General features: G+C 53.1%; 1 protein-coding gene across 13 annotated transcripts in view; it reads right to left on the bottom strand.

The window, feature by feature from the left end:
- Positions 1–21,906, bottom strand: part of Tns1 (tensin 1) — a 194,249-nt gene that overhangs the window by 22,778 nt on the left and 149,565 nt on the right. For 6 of the 13 annotated variants that reach the window (XM_005395673.2, XM_013519828.1, XM_005395677.2 and 3 more), the window contains 7 exons: positions 19,569–21,107; positions 14,028–14,114; positions 9,511–9,707; positions 8,537–8,612; positions 5,309–5,401; positions 4,436–4,456; positions 3,964–4,002 (listed from right to left, as the gene is read on the bottom strand). In XM_005395673.2, coding sequence (XP_005395730.1) covers positions 3,964–4,002; positions 4,436–4,456; positions 5,309–5,401; positions 8,537–8,612; positions 9,511–9,707; positions 14,028–14,114; positions 19,569–21,107 — 2,052 coding nt within the window. The remainder of the gene's footprint in view (positions 1–3,963; positions 4,003–4,435; positions 4,457–5,308; positions 5,402–8,536; positions 8,613–9,510; positions 9,708–14,027; positions 14,115–19,568; positions 21,108–21,906) is intronic. The other 7 variants (XM_013519830.1, XM_005395679.2, XM_013519827.1 and 4 more) reach the window with 6 other exon arrangements.

The raw sequence follows: 21,906 nt of genomic DNA, 5'->3' as shown, positions 1-21,906 counted from the left end.
CACCCTGAGTGCGGCCGCAGAGCCCAGCCCCATCCTGGCCCCCGCACCTTGCTGTCTGCTGCCCGTCCTCGCCCACTCCATCCTCTTCCTCAGCCCCAACCCTTCCCGTCCGCACTCCCATCGCATATCAGGGGGTCAAGAAGAGCAAAGTCCTTTGATGCCGGCTCCATTCAGCTCTTCCAGGACTGTGTAAAACTGAGCCGAGGGCCCAATGTCAGGCTCCCCAGGTTTCCAGATTGATTTCCGCATGAAAATGCTTCCTTTTTCTGTCTGTTCCTGAGCTTTCTCTTCCCTTTCCACCTCAGGACTGCTTGTCAACACTTGGGGGCTTTCCCTTCTTTCTGACTAGAACCCTTCTGTGCCTCAGTTTCTTCATCTGTATAGTGAGAATGAGAACACCTACCTGGAGTGGGTGGAATAGCATCATGAGGTGGAAACTTCCTGCTGCTAACTGTGGCCCATAGCAATGGTAGAACCACCTACCCTTGCCTAAGCCCCAGGCTGGGCCACTCCAGCCTCCCCCATCCGGGGCACCCTGCGGCATTCCTCCTCTCCACCAATCCTGGGCAGCTGCACCCAGGCGATGGGGTCAGGAAGGCTGGGAGGGGTACATTCCAGGAGCCCAAACCATCCCAAGTGGCTGGTGGCGCTCAGAGCAGCTGGAGACACAAGAGGGACCGGGCTCCTCCAGCCTGGGAGACCGTCAGCTCTTACCCACACCCTCAAGTGCACTGTCTGCCTCCTGGAAGAAACTCTGGCTGGGGAGAGGAGACCCACCTTGCACAAAAGGAAGATATGTAGGGACTGGGGGCAGCTCGGCAGCAGAGTGCCCGCCTAGCACTTGGGAGGCTCTGGGTTTGACCCCCTGCACGGGGGAAGTGGGGGAGAGGGGAAACAGGAAAGGTGAGAAGGGGAGGGGAGAGGAAGAGGAGAAAGAGAACAGGAGAAGACAAAAAGATGAGAACAGTGATACGGAGACGACATGTGAGTGGTGGAGAGGAGATGGAGGGAAGAAAGATGCCTGAGTTCAGATCCAGGAGCTCAGAGGTAGAATTTCAGACCACCTTGACTGGCCCCTCTCCCCTCCTCCGAGCATCCTACCCTGGCTTCCTACCCTGGCTCAGCACTTCTGCCTGGTCTTGGGATACCTGAGGCCTCTGTCCCTTCCCCAGGCTGCTGCACACTTCTTTACAGCCTCGGGGCCAACCGCCCGGATGCTATGGGGCCCCAGGCATCAAGGGTCCAAGAGGAAGAAGCCCCAGAGAGGCAGCCTCCAGCCCAGCGCCTTCCTCCGAGCAGAGTCTGTCCACCCCAAATCACCCAGACAAAGAGAACCTACCCTGAGTGTCCCCTGCCACAGGAAGCCACTCCTGATGCCAGCTTCGCTCGCAACACAGCAGGCTCTCCTTCCCTCGGGGAGATGGGCTCTAGGTCCACACACCCAGTAAAGTCACTGTTCTCATGTTGAAGTGCCCCTTGTCCCCAGTGCGGTCACATGGAAAGGGACAGCCTCTACACACTGATGGCGCAGGCTCTCAGCTGTGTCCCTGGCTAACAGTGGGCCTGACAAGTCACCGAACCTCTCAGCAGTAAAAAGCAGTTCCTACTACGTTCTTCTCAGCACTGCTGTGATTCTTAAACAAGATGCTGTGACAATGACCCACATGGTCTGGCTCCTGTTTCTATCACTCCATACCACACACATCCTCTCATCTGTGCTCTGGTTTCACTGGCTTTGCAGTTCCCAGAAGAAACATGCTGTCACATCCTACTACAGGACCTTTGCACATGCCACCAACATGCCACTCCTTCCCACCCCAGGGCCTTTGTCCACTCCATCCCCCTCTGCTCTTCTCCTATTGCAGTTTCACCAAGTTCACATAGAGCATGTTCTTTGCTGTAAGTTCTCATAAAATTGTATCCCTTCCCTCCCACACACTGAATGCATAATTCTGAGTGATGGTTTAATTCTGGATGCTATTTATGCATACACTCTGTGAGATTAGGAACCATATCTCGCACTGCTTATCATTATGTCTCCAGAGCCTTGCATGACTCCTGACACACAACAGTCCCACAGAATATTTATTGAATCAATGAATAAAAGAATGCATGAATATATTTAGCACAGTGACGTGAACGAAGCAGCAGCCTCCAGATCCTTCTTTTCCCTCAGCTGAGTAATTTGGCCACTGGTCTTTTTTTTTTTTTTTTTTTTTGTCTTTTTGAGACAGAGTTTCACTACGCAGTTCAGGCTGGCCTTGAACTCACTTTGTAGCCCATGCTGGCCTAGAACTCACAGCGATCCTCCTGCCTCAGCCTCCTGAGCACTGGGATTAAAGGCATGCGCCACCATGCCTGGACTCCACTGGTCATTTTTCCTCATGGGCCTCTTTTTCTGAATTTCCCATTAAAGTATCAGCAGGGAAGTCACACAGACCAGAGGGTCAGCAAAAAATGTGCTCCAGTCTGAGCCAGGTCTTGGAGCCTGAGTCAGGAAATACGGAACTGGCTCCCCAGCCTTGCTCCCCGCCCTCTGCCCACCCCTGAACAGCAATTCCAACTCCTACACTGGAATCCCAGGGCACCAAGGCAGGAAAGGCTCTGAAAGGGCCACTTCAGTAAGAGCCAGGAGACCCACAACTCCTCCCCCACCCACCCCTAACACAAAGCTCAGTTCCCAGTCCGGTATGATACCACCGTGGCTAGGAATCTTTCCCTCCAAATTTTGTGGCTCTGGGACACATGGGAGGTTGGGGGACTCAGGGTCTCACAAGCTGAGAGTCATGCATGAGGCACACTCGGCAGATCTCAGCTCAGCTCTGTTAATACTTGCTCCTCTGTGGCACTGGGATTGAACCCAGGTCCTTACGTATGCTAGGTAAATGCGCTACCACTGAGCCACACCCGCAGCCTAATACTTGTTCCTCACAGCCCCCCAGGACCTGTCGTCGAGCCCGTGACCTTCTCACATGAGCATCTGAGAGCGCACCTTGTGCTTGGGGGCTGGGAGCCTCCTGATATGAAGCCCAGGATCACGGCTGTGGATCCTGTTTAGCCCAGCCACACCTTCCCAGCTCTACTGCATGTCACTTCCAAGAGCCACCCATGAGCCTCTCAGGAGAGCACCCCTTCCATCAGCCACTGCTCTGAGTCCTTGTGAATCTTCTGCCTGAACTGACTGAAAGCCTTTCTGCCAGGTGCTGCCCGCCTCCACTTGCCAGGTGCACCATCATCAAATCAGGACTTAGGCCAGGACCCACAGCTACCTAACTCCTTGAAACTGCTTCTCAGGATAATGTGCACAGGCGTCCTGACGTGTGTTTGTCCAGGGTGGGTGCACAGCTTTCCTGAAGCTCTCCAAGGTGTCTGAGATCCCAGAAAGACAGAGAGCCTACTTCCTGTGCTGGTAGGAAACCAGACACAGGCTTCCAAAGGGCCAGGTGTGGCTGTATGACAGTAGCTCTGAACCGAGGGTAATTACCTCCCCAGGGGACACCAGCCATGCTGGAGAAATTTTCAGTTGTCATAACGGGTGAGTGCTACTGGTGTCTGGCAAGTAGAAGCGGAGACACGGTTCAGAACCCTACAGGCCACTCCGCAGTGAGGGACTGTGCAGCCCACAGAGTCCCCACTCTGACAGCCTGGCCTGTCCACCTCTGGGTGGCTGCACACCCGGCAGATGGGTGCAAATACCCCTGCAGAGGAAGTGGCAGGAGGGGCACTTTTTGTCAACAAGGTGTCACCACATTGGACACCAGTTGTCCTGAACTGGTGCCCAGTGGCTACAAGCTCCCCAGGCAGCATTCAGGCAGTGCCAGGGGTTGGGGACAGGAAAGCTGATGCCTGGTCACTTGAGCCCAGGTAAGAAGAGAGGGCTGTCCCCCAGCCAACCGTGTCAAGTCCTGCGTGCAAAGCCATTCGCGAGAGAGCAGGAGCAGCCATACATACACCCACACTTACCGGCGGGAGCCGCGGTCGCCTCTTTCCCCTCATCTTCCTCTGAGGGAAGGGGAGAAGAGAGGCAGGAAAAAGGGTCAGGAGACGAAGATGAGAGAAGGAGCCCGCAGGAGAGAGAGAGAGAGACTGGTTATCAGGGCACATTTCTGGGGAAAGAACTGAATTTGCTGAGGAAAGAGCGGCAGAAAGGGGAGGCCAGGGCGAAGCCCCAAGGAGAAGGCTGAGGCCCACCCTGCACCAGACCCCAGGAGTCCAGTGCACACACAACCCGAGACCTTGGCTCTCAGGAACCTGTCCCTGTCACAGCCCCTGGGGCCAAGGCTTGTACAGCTGAGTCTCAAGCAGCAGTGCTGGTCAGTGACAGGCAGCCCAGCCCCCTGTGGCTCAGTGTCCCTGGCCATGCCAACACCTAGGTGGCAGGCTGTGTCCTGGCCAGTGTCTGTGTGGGTCACAAACGCATGCTGCTACCGCCTACCTGGCTGGATCAGTCTTCGGGCTATTTAGGAGAAAAGGTACAATTGACCACATTAGCCCCAGTTCAACCCTAAAACCAGTCTAGGAGCAATTTTCTTGGATTAGCCAGCTCCAGCTGGCATTAGGTGCTCGTGTTCTCTGTGGTCGTCTCCCCACAGGAAGGAGAGGAACCAGGAAGTGGGAAGAGGAAGTCGGAGGTGTGAGCCAAGGTGTCATCAGCTCAGGGGGACGCTGTCCTCCTCTCTGTAACCAGGACAGGCTGCAGGGCCCCAGGAGGCTGGGGAGCAGTCCAGCAGCCCTGGAATCTGGCTCTGTCCTCAGCAGCAGGGCCAACTGCTGCACCATTGGGGATGTGAACAAGGGGAGAATTAAAGGCTACCTAGGGGTGGCAAGGACCTTGGCCCAGGCAGGGAGACCCAGGCTGAGAGAGCAAGGACCCGGGATCCGGCATTCAGTGGTGGCTGCCACTGAGTCATGGGTTTCTCAGGAAGTTTTTAAAAGCCTAAGAGGCAGAGCAGGAAAACACCCCAAATTCAGAGACCTGGCCTCTGAGGAGAACACACTCAGAGCAGAGGCCGGTGGGCTGGTCAGGAGAGCCAGGCTTTTAGAAAGCTGTCTGACTCCACAAGGAAACGGAGATGAGGGCTCCAAATCCCCAAGTCCAAGGAAGCAAAAACAGGTAGAAAGGCTACAAAGGGGTATGTCATCCCAGGCCCTGGGCAAAGCTCCAAGGCTCAGCATCAGCAAGGGTGCAGAGCCCCTGGCCATCTCCTCTCCAGGAGGGTTCCACAAGTGTGCTCTTTAGGTGCTATCAATTAGATCCCCTCCCAGGCACATGCCCCCACCACTGCCACCCTTTCAGCCGGTCACTCACCACCTGTGGGGTGCAGCAGGATGTCCGCTGGGTTGTGTGGTTTCAGGCCCAGAGCAGACAGAGGTGTCTTGGCCAGCCCCGGAGGGGAGCGCACTGTGTGGGAAGAAGAAGGGAGATGAGGCAGGGAGGGAGGAGGCAGAGCAGGAGGACCGGACACCCCACAGTGGGGATGCCTGCTTGCCCGAGCTGGGCAGCCCCGGAACCAGCCCTGAAACGGCTGCTCTGGCTCCACTGCCCTTCCCTGCCTCTGTGCTTCTCCACATTTCAGCAGTTTAAAGGACAAAGGGAAAGAGTTAGGAAGTGACACCCTTGTCCTGGTCCTGTCCCCAACCCTTAGAAAATAATTTCTACCTCGGGCCCTTGGCTTCTACTACAGTTCCCTTACAGTACTGTGGCTCACAATATACACACAGGCTTCTTTCTGTGTCTTCCTCTCTACGCTCTCTCTTTTCCATCCTCCTTTCTCTTTCCCCAACACACACACACACACACACAGACTTTAAACCATGTACGTGAATGGACTCAGAGGAGACTAAATGAAAACTGACTCTCACAAGGACACATCCTGAAAAGGACAGTGAGAGACAGTGATTACAGGTGGAAACCCTGAAACTCAGGGCCCCTTGCAAATCCTAGCAGGAAGGATATTCTAGGCTTGGGGCTCTGTACCTCAAACCTAGGTACTCCAAGAGAAGAAACCCGAGCGGTCCAGGCCTAAGAGCACCAGCTTCCCAGGCAAAGCCAGGCTCCTCCTGAGCCACCCAGCTGGGTTACAAGTGTCACATAACACACAAGGTCAGAAAGGGGTGCTGGGCTCTTTCTCATCAGCCAAGGATCTGGGCTGAGCTACTGGTAGTATTATGCCCAGTCACAAGATGTCTCAGTGACAGCTGTCACGTCTCACCTCCCAGAATGAGTGAAATGAGCTCTGTCTCCTCTCAGGGAGATTGGTAACCTGCAGAAGCTGCAGCTCTCGAGGAGGCTTCCTGCTTGCCTGCCCGATGGTCTCAATACACAAGCTGTGGCCCTCAGACGCCCAGGATCCATGCACCCTCTCTAGCACCCTTCCCTTTCCCCCCAAAATCAGAGACCTACAGGAAATGAACAGCAACAGAAGAGTACAATCTCAATGCAAGTGACGTGCACAATCAAATTGTGTGCATGTAGGAATGTACGCCTGTGTGCACGGGAGCAGGGAACATCTCAGAGGTCCCGAGAGGTGACCCACCTCTGCATTCCACTGTCCCTCTGTCCTTATATGTCCAAGGAACAGATGCAGCATGAGGTAAATACATGTGTAAACATACACCTCCAGGTACTGGGGAAGTCTAGGCCTTTCCACATCCACTATTGCCTAACACAGTGTCTCACTCACAGATACTTCTCAAGCACTTAAGCTTGTAAATGTTTGTCAGATGCCTGGCTGAATGCATGATTATGAAGGAATGAGCCCAACCCATAACTCTAGTCAGCAAACACCTGCCCAGCAGGTGCAGCCGAGGGGCAGAGAGACCCAGGAGAGAAGGGGAAGAGAATAAGAGGGCTAGAGATGGTCGGAAGCTTGCCTGGGTTTTCTCCCGGTCTGCCACCAGCACCCCACCCGACTCAGTGCCAGGAAAAGTGGCCCTTATGGGGAAGCAGATGAGTGGGTGGCGCTGAAACCCAGCAGCCTTCTGTTTCCTGCGAGAAAAATTCCTGGCATTTCTCCGCCTGACATCCTCTCTCCCCAGCCCTGTACAGTTATGAAACCTTTGACTTACCCTCATCCCCAGGGCACCCTGGCTGGCCAAGGGTAGGGAGAGAAAAAGCAAAACCCAATTCTAGCACAACTCGCATGGCTTCCAGTCCAAGCAGGGGGACATCCCACCGCTGTCTGTCTGGATCCACCAGTGATTAGAAGCAGTTGTAAAGGTGGAAGATTAAGAGCCAGAAAACAAATGCCATTGAGTCACAACAGGCTGCAGAGTCGGCTCTGGAGCAGACAGCTGGAAACCTGCCCTCGCTGTAGGTCCAGCATCACAGCCATAAGCCTTATGTGGCTACTGAGAACCTGCAGCTGGCTGATCAGAACTGGGATGTGCTGTATACCAAATGCACACCAGAATTCAAGCAGCGTGCAAAATGGGTACCAAATAGCTTGTGTTTTGTATTAATAAAATATTAATGTCTCAATATTTTAGACTGGACCAGTGGCTAAAAAAAGGTGGTAAAATATCTATATTTTTATATTGTTCACCCATTGAAATGATAACATTTTGGATATAATGAAGATGTTATTAAAATCAATTTCACCAGTTTCCTATCACGTCTTTCAGGGTGGCTACAAAGAATTTTAATTTCAAGGTGCTCATATTTTGTTTCCATTGGGTTTCCAGAAGCCGCTGAACTGTCATAACTTTGGCCTCCTGCATGTCCAAGATGGCAGCCAACACAAGTTCTCCTGGCATATGGGTCATGTGCCATCACCACATTCCATGATGTACAGGACAGAGGATCCCCAGCCAGTGCCAGTCCGCCTTCCTCACGGAGGAGGCAGATCCAACCACTATGATCCCTGAGCAACCAGTCTCCACTTCCTGTGCCACCCGAGACCTCTCATGGGGATCCTGAGATCTCACCGCCTAGTGTGGCTCTATCACTGCCCTCCCCACAACCACTTCCTCCACTTCTTCTTCAGGGTACATCTCTTATAAAAAGAAACACTGCCCCATTCTTGGGCTCATCTGAGTCTTCTCTTTGGCTGCCCTTTGGGGATTGTGTAAATGCTCCTGCTTGACAGACCACTTTCTTTCCCTGGAGAAAGCTATACAGGTCACCTGAAATGGAAAAAGTATCCTGATGCAAATAGGAATGGGGGTCAGAAACAATGTCAGGGTGAAGTCCATGTTAGGATGGGGGATCTTTTGAGTGCAAAATGTAAAAAAGCCTTAAACAATTAAGAAAACCCTATCATATGAGAGTACAGGGCCCCATAGTCGATCACTTTGGATCCTGCCTCAGTGTTAGATCCTGCCTCCACCACTCTGCGGCTGCCTCAAGGTCAGATGTGAAAGTGGACAAGGGAGAAGACAGCACAGTGGAAGAAAAGGAGTTGAAGTGGGGCTTGCAAATTCTAACTCTGCCCAACTCTGCCGGCACACTCTTCCCATCCCTCCCCCATACTGGCCAACGTGGAGGCAGGGGGTTGGAGGAAACACGGAGAAGACAGGCTCAGCAGGAAGTTCTTACCCCCAGTGGGTGGTGGGCTGGTTGGGGAGCTTCCCTCCATCTCCTCAAAGGCCTCCTTGTAGCTGTGCAGGTGGGGCTGTAGGAGAACAAAGGGGAGGAAAAGCGGGAGTCCTGAGAGGGCAGGATGGCCCTTCAGATGACCTTGGCGTGAGAAGAGCAAGTTAAGCAGAGACAAGTTGCCTCCTCAGCTTGATCATCACCACTGCTCAGGTAAGCCAAAAAGTCAAAGGGAGAGCTTGGCCATACGCAACTCCAACTTCTTGCTGTTTTCAAGGCCATGGTCAAGCACAGGCAGAATGCAGGAGCACTGGACTTGGAAATAATTCAGAATGGGCTACAACAAAGGGGCTGCAGGTGGTGGACTTGGATCCTACCAGAAGGAAAGTAAGAAAGGCGTGTGAAGGCCTCCTACATCCAGAACAACTCTACAGCCTGGGTGTTACAGGACAGCACAAATGTCCTGGGGTGGCCGATGGACCATCTGCACATCAGAATCTTGTAGACTCCTCATTCCCTTCCCAGATCTTCCATGCTGAAATCTCTGGAGGTGGATTTGGGAATCTACAGTATGAGCACAATCCACAGTGGTTCTACAAACTACTGAAACTTCCTAGAAATGCAAACACTTTGGCATGAAAATTAAATCTCCCAAGAAAACTTTCCAGGACAGACTGAAACATTTTTATCAGTCCATCTGACCTGATTTGTTTTCAAGACCGAGGTCACCTATAGCATCCCCAGAATCCTTATCACATAATTAAAGGATTCTGGGAATAGAGCAGGGGACTTCCATCTCAGCAATAACGTAAGAAGTGAGAGCATAAAAGCTACTGAAAGAAGGGAGTGGACTATACATGCCATACACCAGAGAAGAGATCGGGGGTAAAGACTGCAGGGAGAAAAAAATACTATATTTACTGATAGGTCAATGCCAAGCCGATTGTCAGCTTCCTGGACACAGCTCAAGGACTCACCTCTTTGGGCCGCCCTCCAGGATTGAGGGCGATGGTAAGAGCCAGCTCTGGGGAGACACTCTGGACGGGGGAGCGAACCCCGGGGCTACGGGGGGATGTGGCTTCGGGAGACTGGTTCTCATAGTGTCCGTCGCTGGCTGCTCTCCTCCGGAGCGGGGCTGGGGGCTCGGCAGGCTGCCTCTCCCGAGCCTGCACCCCTGGAGGAATGGCCGGGTATGGAGGGTAATGAACATATTATTTGAGAAATGATCAGTGGTGTCTAATCCCCCAGAGAAGGCAGTACCATTCAGAGCCAAAATGGGCTGCCTCCCCTTAGCACCTCCCTCAGCCTTCCTGGGCCCAGCTCGGCTTATACCCTAGGCTTTCTCTGCAGGGTGGAGGACCTGCTTGCACTGGGCTCAGTCTTTACTAGAATCTACTCCATGCAGCACTGGGACCAAGAGCACAAAGGATTGATAGAAGAAACAGATGTCAGCTCTTTCCAGCCCCTGGAGGCAGAGGGCCAGAGCTTCCAGACAAGGGAGGGGAGACAAGGGAAAGACAGGGTCTCCAAGGCAACTGCATCAACCAACAAGCAACATCGAACCCAGGGGGAAGAGATCTTGGAAAGGGCTAAATTGCATCATCTTGCAAATGGTGTTCCCAAGGAGAAATTTTAAAATGACTCAGTCTTGCTCTGGAGCTCTCAGCCCCAACTGCCCCCAGGGATATTTCTGACCCTCCCAGGGTTCCCCAACCTTCATTCCATGCACCCCCAAAACCTCCTACCAACTTCCCTTATACTGGTTCCTTAGCTACTACTATCTACCTCCAAAGGCGGTGGAAGCTCCCACCCTGCCATCCTGCTGAAGGGAAGGCAGAGAGAAGTCATGTGCTCCATCTGTGTCTGCACTTCCCATCCCAGTTCCATCCCATAGGCTGGGCATGTTGCTAACCTCACCCTGCTTCCTTCCCACTCCCTCCTCCCACAGCCGGGCTGGATCATGGAACTCATTGCCTCACTGAGCTGGCTCCCAGAATCTTAGAAAAGTTACTTCCCAGGTCCCAGGGGCCAAGACCCAGCCCAAAGGGTGTACTCCTAGACCCAATTATCTTTCAGGAGACTTTCTGCCCTGCCTTCACTACATTAATTAGGGTTATCCTAAGGTCCTAGATCACACAAACCTGGGACCCTGAACACTTATCCCCCAGCATGTGTGGAAGTGTACACACACACACACATACACTCTCTGCTGGCACCTGAAAATGTGCTGAAACAACCAAGCCAAATTCACTCTCATGCAGATTGAATCCGCTTCCATTTACAGTGGGATACGCAAGCTGCAGGAAGCTCCCCCCGACACAACCACAATAGCCACCATGACCAGTGGCTGCTGGGAAGCCTTCCTACCTGTCATGAACAATACAGCAGGCCACTGGCCACCAAGTCCAAGGGCAGGTGCACCCCCATGCCAGCCAAGAGACATGGGACTCATTCACACATTCTTGTGACGGGAGTTCCAAAGGGCTCTCACAGGGCAGCAGGCCTGGTGCAGCATGTTAAATGCAGAAGGTGCCCAAAGGCACTGGAGTCATTGCTTTGGACTGTTACGGAGAGGCAGCCCTGCCTTCCAGCTCAAGCAAGGCAGAGGCCTGCTCTGCTCAAACTGCTCTGCTTAAAGCACCCTGCAACCCCAGAGTGCCCTTATTTCCAGAAAGAAGAGTAAGGATCCAATCAGTCCCACTCAGCAGCTTCTGCGAGCATGCCCCAGAGGAAGGAGGCTGGATGTGGAGGGTGCTGCCAGGCCGCGGTCCTCCTGCAATTCCAGGTTCCCAGGCCTTGGAAGAGCAGAGCAACCAGGAGGAAGCCCTTGGCCTCAGCCCAGCTTCTTCCTCCACCCAGTCCTGCCCTGCTCAGGCCTCCTGGACAGCATGGCCTACAGCCCCTTCTGTGCTTGTTACTGGTAAAAACATCAGAGAGAAACAGATATAGCCATTGATTTTCTACTAATACCGGGACAAAGGAGACCCACTCGAGAATAGCTCTTGGGGCTTAGAAGCCCATTCAGCCCCAAGGTTAAAGGAAACACATAGAGCTGGTCTCACTTCTGGGATTATTCACCCAACAGTCTCTTTCTGATAGATCCCTTTGCCTTTTCAAGGGGTGGCATTCCCTGTTGGGGGATCTGATATTTGCCCTTAAACAAATGGGCCTGCTTGCAATGGTGGTACCCCATCTCTTGGAGGGAAAGAGAACATTCTCCTGGACCTTCCCAAAGCAGCAACCATGTCCAGGGGCCACAGAAGGTTCCAGCAGCTCAGAAAACATGCTAGACTGGGTGGGTGATTTGAGACCCTGCATGAGGCACTAGTACTTTCTCAGTTACTGTCCCCACTGCCACCAGCTCAGCATGTGGGAATGCATCCCACCCAGAGGCAGGGGGTGGACAGAGTGACCTCTGAAGAGCCAGGGAGCTGCAGGGCAGAGCCTCCCCTTTCAGCAGGGGGAAGACCCCACATTCCACTCCCACAGGGACGCCCCACCCCCTACAGAGTGCCCCATGGCACCCATGGCCCATTAGGGCCACTGACATTCTTTGAACACAGTGTCCCACTGTTGTCCCCCTTGGCAAGCCCGGAGCTACCCCAACTGCATGGACAGCCATATTCTCTCCCTCTTGTCTCTCTCTCCGGGAGGGGAACCAGCACAGTGAAGGCAAGAGAAGAGAGCCCATTGTTCCTCAGCCAAGCTGGGAAGTCTGGACCTAAGTGGACAGCCACGGCAGAGAGAACCCTCTCTCACGTCCCAGAGACGGGACCAGTAATAAGACAGCCTGCTTCCCACAGGGACCCTCTACCTAGGAATCTTTTGGTCTTCCGGCCCCTTCTCTCGAGGCAGATGTCCGCACACATCTGCACCCGTGTGCGTGCACACACACACACACACACACACACACACACACACACACACACTGCAATCCTGAAAGCTGAAGCGTTAACACCTGTCACTCTGAGCACTGTGGCACAGCACACTGCCCTTGCCAGAGTCACACGGACAAACACCCTGCTATGGCTTCCTCAAAGCCACCCCCACGCCCTCACTGGCCACCTCCACCCCCTACAGACCCAGCTCTTTTTTCCAGCCTTCCGATTTCCAAAAGACTGGATTCCTCAGCTCCAGGCAGCGGGGCCAGGTGTTCAACTGCATGCCTCCGGAAGCGAGGGGGTCCAGAAGAAAGGCCACCTGCTGGGCCAGGGCACCAGGAAGCCACACGGCGGTGCAGGCAATCACACCAGCAGCCCCAGGGCAAGCCATGCCAGCTCCCCTCGGATAGGACACCACCCCGGAACCTGCCCGAACCCCAGGCCCAGCTGAACACTGCACTCCTCACCACTGGGCCAAGAAAAGCACAGAGAGAGAGGAGCAGAAGAGGAGGGAACAGTCTGTTAGAGCCATCTCCCCATCCCCACAGGCTGGGAGCAGGAGGGTCCACGAGGCACCAGGCGCTGTCACTGGGAGTCAGTGGTTCCCACCCACCTGCAGCCTTTTGGGACAGCAGTGGGTCGGCAAGCCTAAGCACACAGTCTCTCCTGACAGCAGCCTAGGCTCAGAGGAGCAGGGACCAGATGAGGAGACTTCTTCCCAAGGGCTAAGAGCCTCTGGGCCTGCACATCCAAGAGACTGGGGGTAACTATCAATGGACATCACCCTCAGATAAAACAGCGCAGCCCTGATGCTGGAGCCACCATGTTCAGGGTTTGCACACCATGTGCAGCATTCAAGGCAGGCCTGTCATTGCTCCAGTTTTAAAACTGGAAAACAGCTCTGACTAGGGAAGAGACTTGCCCAAGGTCACAGAGGTTAGCACTGGCAGGGCCAGGACCACAGCTGAGACCTCTGACTCCTTGCTATGGGTCCTAGATTGGTGGGGGGGTCAGATGAGACACTCTGTCCCCAGAGTGTGGACATGCTCCTGAGTGGACAGGGAAGCAGATATGGGCCACCACCCCTGGTCATATGCCTGGTAGCTGAGGCTAAGCACAACCTGGCTCCTGCTGAGATGTGGTCCCGCAGCCTAGACCATTTGCCTGGGGTAGCAGAGTGCTCGGCTGTCGGGAGCCCTCACCATGCCCCTCATTGCAAAGGCCCGCATCTCCGCGGGGCCCTGGAAGTTTGTCTGGTTACTTCAGACCCTGCCGCCAGCAGACAAGGCCAAAGCTAAAAGCATCGGGCCTGCATCCATGCAGAGTGGAGCCTTGGCTCATGCAGCAGTGGGGAGGGAGGCTGATGAGCAGGAGGAGGACAATTCGGGTAAGGAGGGGGCAGTGAGAAAGCGGGGAGGCTGAGAATCAGAAGGTGGAGAGAGGACAGTCGTGGGGAGGGAGAAGAGATGAGAAAGAGGAAATGGACAGGAGAAGGAGGAAGGCAGGCAAAGATTTGGAAGGAACAGCGCCCAAAGGATAGGAAAAGGGAGAAGCCAGGAGCCACAAAGGGGCTAAAGAGCTACGAGGGAGAAGAAGGAAGACAAGGAACCAACCGGAGAGGGAGGCAGAGCGGAGCCGGTGGAGAGGAGGGGCCCGGAAGCTGCCACTCAGCCCTTGGCCCTGCAGTCTGGCGTTGTACGCTGCCCACCCACCCCAGGGGAGCCGGCAGGGAGTGGAAGGCAGGCAGGGAGGGGACACCGGGCAAGGAAAGCCCCCCACCAGTGGCACAGGGGCACACGGACACAGGGCACACAGAGAATGCAGGGGACACGGCATCCAACAAGACAAAACAAAACAAAAACAGAGAGAAAATAAAGATTAGTTGGTGTTCTGTGTCCGGGATCTGGCACACGCTGGAGGGAGGGGAAGGGATCAGACAGAGAGAGAGGGCAGGTGGCCATCGTGCTGGCTAGAAGGGCACCATGTTCCTCTAGTTTCTAACCCCGGGACAGAGGAAGAAGGGGCCAGCCTGGGGCCAGGAGACTTCAGTCCTGTTACGTGCTGGCTCACTGGCTCCTCACGCCACACGATCTATCCAGGTCCTCCTCTTCTGTCATGGTCACCTGCCTCTTTCTGAATCCAGGGTGATACCAGCAGCCTCAGCCCAGGGGCCCCACCCCCAGCATCCCACTGCCCTTTGACCCTCAGTCCCACTGACCTGAGTGGTCCCCTACCCTGGGGAGTACCTCATGCTTATCTGCTCCTGCCCAAAGCTGCTGGGCACCACAAAAAGTCCTTAAAATGAACCTGCCTGGATGCACTGGATCTGTGGTGCCATCCTTTGCTCACCTTTCTGATTCCCCATCCCCTTTCACACCACAGGGGCCATGCAAGTGGCCAGCACCACCTCAGCCTGGCTTTGAGCGCTCCTCTAATCCACAGGGCTGTATCCCACTTTCTTTTCTGGTTCCCCCTCCTGTCTGCAACCTCCAGATGTGCAAGGCCCCACACTCAGTCCTCAGAATCTTCCCTACCTGTACTTCTTCTGGGTGAAATCTGTGATACCTCCCACCTCTCTAAGCTCTAACAGCCCCTTGAAACTCTTAACTCTCACAGCCTGACCTTCTCAGATCTTCTGTGGGTATCTCAAAACCCAACACACTTTGATGCTCCCTCTTGCCAGATTCTTACCCTTATCAACAAAGAGTGCTTATTATTTAGTTGTTCAGGCCAAAAGCCTCAGAGTTGTCCTTGTCTCATCTACCTATAAATCTTGTTGGCAGCCATTCCAAAATATCTCCACAGTCTGAGCACTTCCTCCCATCTTCTGGCTTCCACCCTGATCAATAGCTGCAGCCTCCTAACTCTTCTCCCTCCTGCCATCCTGGCTACAGCGATCTTTTTAGAACAAGTCAGATAACGTCATTTTGTGGAGCAAATTCTTTCTAATGCTTCTCATACCACACTATGCTAAAAACTAAAATTTTTAGCATTTCTGGGGCCAATCATAAGCTGGCCCCTTTCCCATTACCTCTCGGACCTCATGTTGATCACTGCCCCAGCCACACCAGACACACTCCTACCTCAGGACCTTTGCACTGGCTGCTCAATGTGGTCCATTCTCATCAAGCAATGACCTTCCCTGACTGTCCCATGTTAAAGTATAACTGCTTACCTGCCTTCTACTCCTCACTAGCACATCGCTGCTTTGTCTCTAAGGCACTTATCAGACATCTAAAAGAGTATACATCTATGTGTTTCTTTGTTTAGTGTCCAACTCCACAAGGGCATAGGCTCTCCCTGCTGTTGACTACTACTTTCCCAGAGCCAAGACTAGTGAGTAGCACAGATTAAAGCTTACATCGAATGACCGGATGAGCCATGAACTCAATCCCATATACATAATGAAATGTAAAACATTAGATTCTCAATTCACGCTCCCAAGCCTGACTCTGATATTTCCTTATGTCTTTATCCCCCTTTATAATTTCATAAAGAGGCATCTCAGCTCCTGTCTGTGCCTGAATAAGCTACCTTGGCTCCCAGGCCTATCTCTTCCAACCTCCTGAGTGATTGTTCTGTCCATTTCTTTCTTTCCCTTCTTTTCCTGCTCTTTCCTCCCCCATCTTCAACCTTCTCCCTTCTTGTTCTCTACCTAGAAACATTCATATGACTCCTATCTGTACAAAAAGTTCCCAATATTCTGCTGCCCTCTTTAACTACATTCTCTCCCCCTTTTATCATAAAACCACTCCAGAGTGTAGTTGGATGCCGTCTTCACTCCCGCTCCACTCACTGCTCAGCCCCTCATGGTCTGGTTTCTGTCACCAGCACTCAACTAAAATGATCCTTTGAAAATCACCAGGCCCATGGCCAGCCCAGTGGGCTCTCTCCCCCTCCTCTTTATCTCTTCAGATTGACACTGCTAACCTCCCACTCCTCCTCCTTGAAACTCTTTACTATCTACTTTGTGATGACACATAGTCCTGGTCTCCTGTCACCGCCCTGAGCATTTATTCTGAGATCCCCTTCATAGCCTCCATTGCCCTCATGACTGTTCTACCCCAAGTTCTCTTGTCTCCCTGCTTCTGGCATAAAGAGCTCACCCACGCCTAGAAGTTTAACCTCCACCTTTAATCTTTCATGAGAAAGATTCTAAAATCTATAACTGTTCCCACTCTTCAAGCTCCAATTCTATACATCCATACCTGGAAGTTCCACTGTCACCTCAAACTCAATATAGACCTAACACTGGAGCTTCATCTTATACCATGCCAGCTCTGCCATCTAACACCTGCATGCAAATGAAACCACTCTCCTGTGTGTGTGGCCTTTGAATCATATCCCATGTCTGCCTCCACCTCATCCACAACAGCCAATTGATTTGTGATCACATTGGTTTCCTCCCACCAGATCCATGGCATCACCTCTTCTTTTCCATACCCATAGTCAGGCCCCTAATGCAGTCCCTGTCAACAAGTTTATCTAATAAGGTCCTAGCATCTCCCAGCCCAATGTCTCTTCCATGTTGCATCCTTCCTGCACAGATCCACCAGATCCATCTTCCCATGCTACAGCTTTTACCAGGACACATTCTCCTGACTAAACCATAGTAATGATTTGTGACACAGGGTTAGGTAAAAGTCCAGCTCCTTAGTCTGGTATTTAAAATTATCCTGAAAGTCGGGTGTGGTGGCGCATGCCTGTAATCCCAGCACTCGGGAGGCTGAGGCAGGAGGATCGTTGTGAGTTTGAGACCAGCCGGGGTTACAAAGTGAGTTCAAGGCCAGCCTGAAGTGCATAGCAAGACCCTGTCTCAAAAAGACAAAAATATAAAAAATAAAATAAAATAATCCTGAGACAGTAGTACCCTGGCTGCCTGCCCTGAGTCTTCCTCTCACAATCTACAATGCTCTTCACCTACTCACTGTTCTTTAAACATTTTCTATTCCTTCCTAGCCTCACTGTGACCCCTCTCTGTTTAGCAGCCTTACCCATTTTCAAAATCTTACCTAGCTTACAAGGCTCAGTTTAAACCTACACTTCACAGCCTCCCAAACCACTTCAAACAACAGTGACCTCCTGGATTCTCTCCCACAGAAATTTCTCCATACTTCTCTCATTACAAATAACGTCACCTTAAAGTTCCAGTCCCCCACTACCACCTACTAAATGCTAGACTCCTCAAAGATAAGATCCACATCTAATTCCCAAGATACACTGAAATCTCTCTAGAGACATCCAGTATCAGTCTACCACAGAATCAGAGACACAGGATACCTCAGTTGGGCTCTCCAACTTTGACTCATCGCTTTTTCTTGTCTTATTGCTATGGCTGGGCCATCTGATACAGTGTTAAATGATAGTTGTGACACAGGAATCCTTAATCTGTCCCTTGGCTATGACAGGAATGCTCGTAATGTTTCATGAGAAAACTGATGTGCACTATGGATTTCTAGTATATATTCTTTTAAGTTAAGAAAAAAGACCCTATATTCTCTGAAATTTAAGTTGAAATAAGACATGAGGAGGGGTTGGATCAAAGTGGAATGAACTAGGGACACAGTACTGAGGTACCAAGAACAACCAACAAGAAAAAAAGACTTAATGGGTAAAAGCCAAAAGAAACCAGATTAAGTTTGTGACCAGAATCTCTTTCTGGTCACCCTCAGATCTGAGCTTCCCAGGTTACTCATACTGAAGCTTATGTTCCAGCTTCTTCATTGCTACACTAGAATGTCATTATTCTTCAGGCTGCCTCTTCAACTCTGGAATTACATTTCTAGTGAATTTGGGGGGCCCCATTCCTCTCTCTTCAATAAAACCAGGAGGAAAGAGGTTTCTGCTGACAAAGCAACCAGGGAGATATCTTTATGTCAGACCCCAGATGCAGTAGAAAGCAGAAGTCCAAATCCCATCTGGATCACCCCACAGTACATTTCACCCCGGGGTTACACAGCTGTGCGTCTTGTTTCCATGCTCAGGTAAAGCAATACTATAATGAAGTCTAGACTAGCTCTTCAGGGAGGGGAAGCTGTGGCTGCCAAGTTCCATGGTGGAAAGACTTCCATTGTGGCCAACTGCAGACTACCAAGAGTGGAACAAGGGGTTCTCCTTCTGAAGCCTCTGCTACTGCACCCAGTCCTGGGCCCAACCTCACAGCCTGCCTGTCCCAAGCTGCTTCCCCAAAGCCATGGTCCATCCCCAAGAAGGGCGTCTCCCTCTCTCTGTGCAGCTGGCATGGTGACTCAGCTTCCCCTAAATTTAGGAAAAGGGTGGAGGGCAGAGCCAGCTGCTCAGGCTCCTCGTCTTCCCTGAGCGCCTGCTGCCACCCTGGCAGCTGAAGGCTGGGCACAGGGCCCACCTGACCCTACAGTTCTGGGCTCCGCTGCCTGTGCTTCGCCTCATAACACAATCAGACCTAGGAGTCTTGCTACTTCAGGCCTGTTTCTTCCTAATAGGTTCTTTGACTATCCCACACTCTTCTCTGCAGATCTCTCCAGATTTGCTCTGATAGGAAGAGGAACTTTGTTTCACACACACAGCTGGTTCTAAGCAAGGATTATCTGGATGGTTGGCCAGGCCAAAAGGCCCCATCATGTCAAAACACTTAAAGCCCAAGAGCTTTAGGAAAACCTCTCAGCCTGTGTTATAGCCTCAGAATGGGCCCAAGAGGGAAACTAAACCCACAGTCTTCCCACCAACCTTCTCCACTCCTGCCCCAAGGACTGCAGGCTGAGGACAAGTGTAGCAGGCAGTTGTAGGATCTCCTCTGTGCCTAGAAAGTCTACTCCAGCCCCAAAGTCACCACCCCTGGGAAGCTTTCTCTGATTGCCCTAGATAATAAGCTCTGCTTTCCCACTCAGTCCCACTTCTGGGCCTCAGTCTCACTTCCGTCAGAGCACACTTTGCTCTCTGTTAAAATTCTCTGTCTACACTCCCACCCTCTAACTAGATTGTAAACTCCAAAGGGTAGGAATTGATAATCTTTGAACCCAGCTTGGTGTGTAACAGGCCACAGACCAAGCAGCATCTGCCAGAGGACCATCTCTAGGCCTGTACTGCCCCCCAGCAAGACCACCAAGACTGAAGAGGGAAGGGGTGGAGGGAGTACACAGGACATGCTCCAATCTGATGGTCCCCAAGGCTCTTACCTGCCACCCGGTGGGCTACCAGCCCTTCCAGGTTCAATGGTTCCTCTTCTGGAGTTCGGGAAGGCTCTGAAGTCGCTTCCTTTGGTGGGAGCTGAGGCTGAGTGGTGAGGCCAGGGAGAGAGGCTGGGGGCTGCTGAGGCCCTGGAGGGGCATGAGCATTTGGGAGGAAGGCAGTTGAGGAGGTGGAAGCTGGGCTCTTGGGACGGAAATCCTGGTTGGGCCCAGCCGGACATGGCTGATAATCATAAGGTGAGTAGGACCTGCCAGTGGGGACCGGCTCAGGGGTTCCTAAGGAATGCCCACTGGGGATGTAGCCAGACCTGGACTGGGTCAGTGGGTGGGACTGGTGGGAAGAGCCTGCAGGGGGCTGAGAGGAGAGTGGAGAAGCCCCTGGCCAGGCCCCCGGGACACTTTGGGACTTGTGCAGCGGGGTGCCAGCCGAGGTTGGCTCCAGGTCCAGCATGAGCATGTTGAGGGCTTCAATGGACTGCTCAATCTCCTGCTGGGAGGCTGCTCTTGGGAACTCTGGGAGAGCAGGCATGGGGGGCTCTGCCAAAGGCTGGGGGCTGGGCCTGCTGCTCGCCAGACTCTCCACTTGGGCTCTTTCCTGCTGCCGCGGAGGGGGGCGAGGCTGTTGCTGCTGCCATGAATTCAGCCCCCTCTGTACGGCCTCCCGACTGCTGCCACCACGGGCTGGAGCCAGGGGCAGCTGGGGCTCGGCATCTGGAAAGGACTGAGAGCGGAAGAGGCCACTGGGGTCATGGCTATAGTGGGAGGTGGTCGCTGGCTGCAACCAGGCTGGGAGGGGCCCCCCACGCTGGTAGCCGGCTAAACCTTCCTGCGCAGAGTAGGAGGGCCGCAAAGGGACCACATGGCTGGCCTGGGCAGGCCCTGCCCTGCTGGCAGACTCATAAGGGTAGCCTCCACCATTGACCAGTGGCTCCACTGGGTAGGATTTGTCCAGGCCATTGGTCAGTGGGGGCAGAGCCTCTGGGTAGTTCCCCTCACTGGTGTTGGTGACCCCATCCAGGGAGGACAAGGTGCCCATGCTGCCCACGCTGTGCCCATCTTGGTTGGGCAGCTCATCATCCAGGATGTCTGTCTCCCGCTCAGATGCCAAGGCCCTGCCATTGATGTGAACCTGGGCTGGGACAACGTGGCGGCCAGAGGACGACATGGCTGGACCTCCTGCCGGGCGGGGCCTGAGGTGCTGGGCGTGGTACATGGCACCTTGTTTCTCTCGCTCTAAACCAAAGCCACTGAGCAGGCGATCCAGCTCCCGCTTCTCCTCAGGGCTCAAGGAAGCAGGGGCACCAGAGGCCCCAGGCGCAGTCTCATCTGTCTTGTCAGTCTTGGTGGAGGCTGTGGAGTTGCCTGAGTCACTGCTCACGGAGAGTGTGTGCTCCACGTGATTGGGAGTGGCTGATAGGGCGGGACGTGCCGCATTGATGGCCCCAGTGCTGCCGTTCAGGGAGTCCTTCTTCTTCACCTTGGCATACAGGCTCCCATCCAGTGGCCCCTGGGTGTGTCCCACTACCTCTGCAAGGACAGAGAAAGGGAAATAGCAGGTATCAGTGGAGGCAGGAATACTGGCTACTATCCCATAAAGAAGAGCTAAGAGCACCTCTTCCCCGGATCTCCAAACCTGCTCCTGCCCCTGCAAGGAGAGGCGTAGGGAAAGGACAGAGAACACCTCCCTGGTCTTTCAGGTGCAGCTCTCACCAACACCCAGCTTCGAGGGTAGGAAGCTATACCTAGGACTGAGCAAGGGGTCCTAATGGCAAACTGTTCATGTCCCAAGCCAGCTCTAGCATTTCACTAGCTTCCCCAACCACAGAGGCACTCTGGACCTCAGTGTCTTCACCTGTACAACAGGGACAATACCAGCACCGGGCTGCACCACATGAAATTTCCAGTATTTGCTGAATACACAGCACTTTCAGCTGAAATGAACTGACGGAAGTCATATGTTTATACCAGTGCATGGTGAAAGGTTAGCGTTTGGGAGCCATAATCATTGCCATTATGAATATCATTAACTCCTGAAGGGTAATATACAAAGCATAATTGGCCTCCTCCACGGCTCCATCTCACTTCCTAGAATTCCTGCTCTATACTTGAGACAAAGTACTAGGCTTTGCTGTAAGTGCTTGTACAGGTATAAGCATGGAGATCCAGCCCCTCCCGGCAGCCAGTCTGCACAAGAAAGCGGGGAGAAAACAGCCTAGGTATAATAGAGGTACAGAGAGGGGTCTCCCATGCCCAAGGTGCAGGAGGAAGGTGAAGGCAGAGCTGGGACTTGCTAAGATAGACTTGTCTTCCAGCCTTCACAGCCGAG

This window comes from Chinchilla lanigera, unplaced genomic scaffold (assembly GCF_000276665.1).
Source record: "Chinchilla lanigera isolate Chin_1 unplaced genomic scaffold, ChiLan1.0 scaffold00052, whole genome shotgun sequence".
NCBI lineage: Eukaryota > Metazoa > Chordata > Mammalia > Rodentia > Chinchillidae > Chinchilla > Chinchilla lanigera.
Note: the sequence above shows the minus strand (reverse complement) of the source record. Positions and strands in the feature narration are given on the sequence as shown.